The sequence below is a fragment of the Hipposideros armiger genome, unplaced genomic scaffold, assembly GCF_001890085.2.
Source record: "Hipposideros armiger isolate ML-2016 unplaced genomic scaffold, ASM189008v1 scaffold_30, whole genome shotgun sequence".
Classification (NCBI taxonomy): Eukaryota; Metazoa; Chordata; class Mammalia; order Chiroptera; family Hipposideridae; genus Hipposideros; species Hipposideros armiger.
In genome coordinates, this window is record NW_017731380.1 from 710746 (window position 1) to 714840 (window position 4095).

The window sequence follows — 4095 nt, forward strand, 5'->3', positions numbered from 1 at the left end:
AGGGTCATTCGACCCCCAAATGGCCTCATTAAATGTTATTTTTGTATTATGTATTTTCCATGCAAAGGGACCATTCAGTATTTTTCTGTAATTATTTGTAAGTTATTAACTGTTAACTTCCAATTATCTCTGTGTGCTTTATCATAGTCTTTAAACCCAAGATGGCTTTTCCCTAGAATGGAGTATACTTTTAGACCAGCTTCATGATTTATTAGGCTTTCTTTTGTGCATTTAGTGAATACAAGCATAACTTAAGTCATGACAGGTAGGAAGGTAAATCTGCTGCTGAAAAAAATATATGATATAATGGCATTTCAAATCCAAAGAGTAATTATCTTATTATCCACTATCAGTCAGGTTTTTTCAAGTTTGTTTTCCTTCAATTTGTGTAATGAATATGGATAGCATAGCAAATCCCTGTGTACACCCAATAAGTCTAATCTTCCCAGATCTGGGTATCATCTGTGCACCAAGCGAAATGTCAGGCATGGAGTAGGTATAATTGTTGAAAGTCACCTCTAAATATTATATTAATTCTCTTGTTATTTAATTGTTGTGGCTAAAGATAAAACCTAAGAACAATGAACTTAATTGTAAATTAAGTGGTTACATTACAATTCTTCAGAGGAATAAACCCTTACTTCTCAGCTGTGGTGGATTATTAGGAACTATCTCTGATTAGTTTTACTTAGGATTACCCGGGTTTCATTATTCAACCAAAAAATGAAAAGTACCATATACCTTGTATCTCACTAGTAATACTTTCTGGTTAAAAACAAACACACACACACACACACACAAAAACCTAATGGTGTGTGTACATTAAATTGTGGTGTAATGATTGTCAATACTTATGTAATTCCTATGCCAGATACTATTCTAAGTGTTTTCCCCTTAATTCTCATAAAAACTTTAGGAAATATATTCCATTGCGATCCTTATTTTAACAATTGAGAAAAATGAGGTGCAGAGAAGTTAACTAACTGGCTAAAGTTTCCATGGCAAATAAGGGGCAGAACTAGTATTTGAACCCAAGTGCACTTTGGTTGCAGAGCCTGTAGACTTAACTACTACTAGACCACACTACCTCCCTGCTGAATTATCTGACCTTCTTCCTATTGAACAGAACAAACACAAATGGTGCCTCTGCCTCTCTCTCATATATATCTGAGTAAAACTAGAATACCATGTCTTTAACTCTCTTCCAGTGACAGCCTACGCTGAGAACACAGGTTGGGTTAGATGTTCCTCCTGTCCTCTTCTCCCCTCTCACATCACACCAAATATGCTGGTCTGTCATATTTTTCTCTCTTTTCATTCCCCAGTTGATTGTAATTCATTGAAACAATGATTACTAAAAGACTGGCACACCACACGGTGCCTGGAATACAGGAGACGTTCAGTAAATGACTGTTGGAGAATATTCTTCTTGTTACAGGTCTGGCTATTGGTATTCCAGACTGCACCAAAACAATTATATCCACCACCCACCACCACCATCATTACTCTGATATCAACTTTTGCAATTCTCGACATTGTGACAAATTTCATATTTCTCTTTGAAACACTTTAAGAATAGCTATTTCAAGGGAGGAAAAAAATTTTACCTTCTAAGTCTTCTTTTTCAAAGTGTGTTTTGAGAATAGAACGAGTTCCACCCCTATCCACAACTGCCTCTTCGTCATTTCTCTGTTGAATGAGAAGAAAGAAGATTAAATGATAGTACATACATTCTAATTTCAGAAAATAAACTTTAATATGATTTAATATTTTAGGAGATTAATTAAGTCACTTTAACTTACTTGTACATGACTATTCTATTTCATTATCAAGGCTAGTTTAAAAAAAGGAGACCAAAATTAATTTGACCATATATTCAGAGAAGGAATATCATTTGATTTTCCTTAAATCAAAGGCAGTGAAATATTCCAATTGGCATCATTTGTTAGTGAGATGAAAAACAGATAACAAAGTAATCTTGTCAATTTAGTAATATGTAATTTCTATCTCTGATAAAGAATTCTTGTTAACAAGATGACATTTTGAACTATGCAAGGAAAATATAAAAATCATTAGTATTAACACCACTAATGCTATGGTAGGGTAAAATAATTCCACGGCTATTAAAAATGGGGCTGGGGGACATCTAATCCCTTGAAAGCAATTAGTAGCAATTATTAGGTAAACTACAGCTCTAATTACTTTGCTTCAATATAATGCATTTTATTCAAACTAAACTGTAAATTATTATCCTGTGCATTAAAATTTCATTCAGTTTTTTGTTTTGTTTTGTTTTTACCTATTTAGAATGGCTGGGCGAGGCTCTATCTTCTGCATATTGTACACGCTCAAAACAATGTGTTCACTGCTTTAGTACTCAATAAAATAATGGGGGGAGGGGTAAGTACAATCCATTTTGACCACGCAGGAATTGACAAAATACAAAATACTGAATGAAATGAAATGCAGATTACTCCCTACTTTTATCTGATTGTGAACAACCATGTAATATTGCCTTAAAAGTGAATGCTAAGCACAAATGGAGAGATGAAAAGGTAGATAATAGACTAAATATGGATGAATCTTCCAAGATCTATTTCTGAGCCTATCCTAGCATATGGCTATTAGAAAAGTAAGATTTTTGTTTCTTCTTTGAAAGCTTTTTTTAATTCCTGAACATAATCTTGATAAAGATTTGGCCTCCATGTTTTGCAAATCAATACTTTCAACTGTAGGATTATAGACAACATTTCAATCTAGAAAGATCAGCTCTCGTGCTTCACATGCGGCAAAGTATAGAGCAGGACATGTTTTTAACTCTGTAATCAGTTGTATTTTCTGTTAACATCTGCTGAGACAAGTCAGGAAAAAGTGTTTGAAATCAGAGTTCAAGACACCTACACTATGGATGAGAGAAAAAATGAAGATGGGATTCAGAGTTTGTGGCTCTTCTATTTGGCAAAGTTTTAAAAATCTGTTGGATTGAGCAATAATACCAATAGAAAAAAAACTAAAGACAACATTTATATAATATTCCTGAACCAGACAAATGCAAGTTTCAACCTATTTAGAATCTGTTCTTGATACATTTACAAATCAAATGTATCCTTTGAGCAAGATATATTCAAATACATGTCACATTGGAAAGCACTTCTGCACTCTGGGGTGTTGTTAGAAAGAAGGCCAAAAGCTAAGTCATGCATTCATAGTCAAAGGTCAAAAGGAATATTACTCCACTCTGTTTCACAACAGCAGTTTCTTAAAATAATTGCAACATGGAAAGCTTTATATAGAATATAGGAAGACGTTTTTCCCCTGAACAAAATATTAAATTTTGATTTCAAGGACCTGAATCAATTTTCAACTTATCCAAAATGGTTTTTCTCCATATAAAGCATGGATACTGTTCACATACAAAAGATAATTCTATTGATTAGCTTATGTGAAGATATTGAGATAAAATGAAATTTTGCAACAGAAGCAAAAGAGAATCTAAATAGGAAACAGTTGATTATTTAATTACTATAAAAATTGAAAGCAGAAGTGACCTGGTTTCAATATTTCTTTGAAAGAAAAAAACTAGAAGGTAGAATAGAAATTTAACTCAATGTAGGTGACTTATTTGTGATTTCATATACATTATCCCCTTTAAATACTCACTGGCTGTTCCATAGAAATATCAAATGTATGATCTTTTAGGTTGAAAATTCCCAAGATACAAATTAATACTAATAGATACACTGAAATTCCTCTACTTAGTTTATAGTTCAAAAGATCATTTCAATATTATTCAAGGCTTTTTAATAGATTATCTGCCTTCCCCTTTATTGCCAAGAGCAGGCAAACATGGGTATGATAAAGAAAAGTAGAGGTACATACATATAGAACTGGGTGCCAATCTACGTTGTAATCCCTATACACCAATAAAATAAATTTTTATCTCATTTTGTATTGTTAGTCTCTTTAGCTTTGCTGAACATCAAATACATTAACATACCTTAATTTTATATGTATTTAGGAATAAATTTTAGCACTGTATTGAGAGAGAACACATAAATGTGTTACACTGCCTCTCAATACAAATTGCCTTTGCTA

General features: G+C 32.8%; 1 protein-coding gene across 1 annotated transcript in view; it reads right to left on the reverse strand.

The window, feature by feature from the left end:
* Positions 1–4095, reverse strand: part of SLC4A10 (solute carrier family 4 member 10) — a 200567-nt gene that overhangs the window by 171799 nt on the left and 24673 nt on the right. The window contains exon 2 of the mRNA XM_019636818.1: positions 1608–1689. Within this exon, the coding sequence (XP_019492363.1) occupies positions 1608–1689 (82 nt within the window). The remainder of the gene's footprint in view (positions 1–1607; positions 1690–4095) is intronic.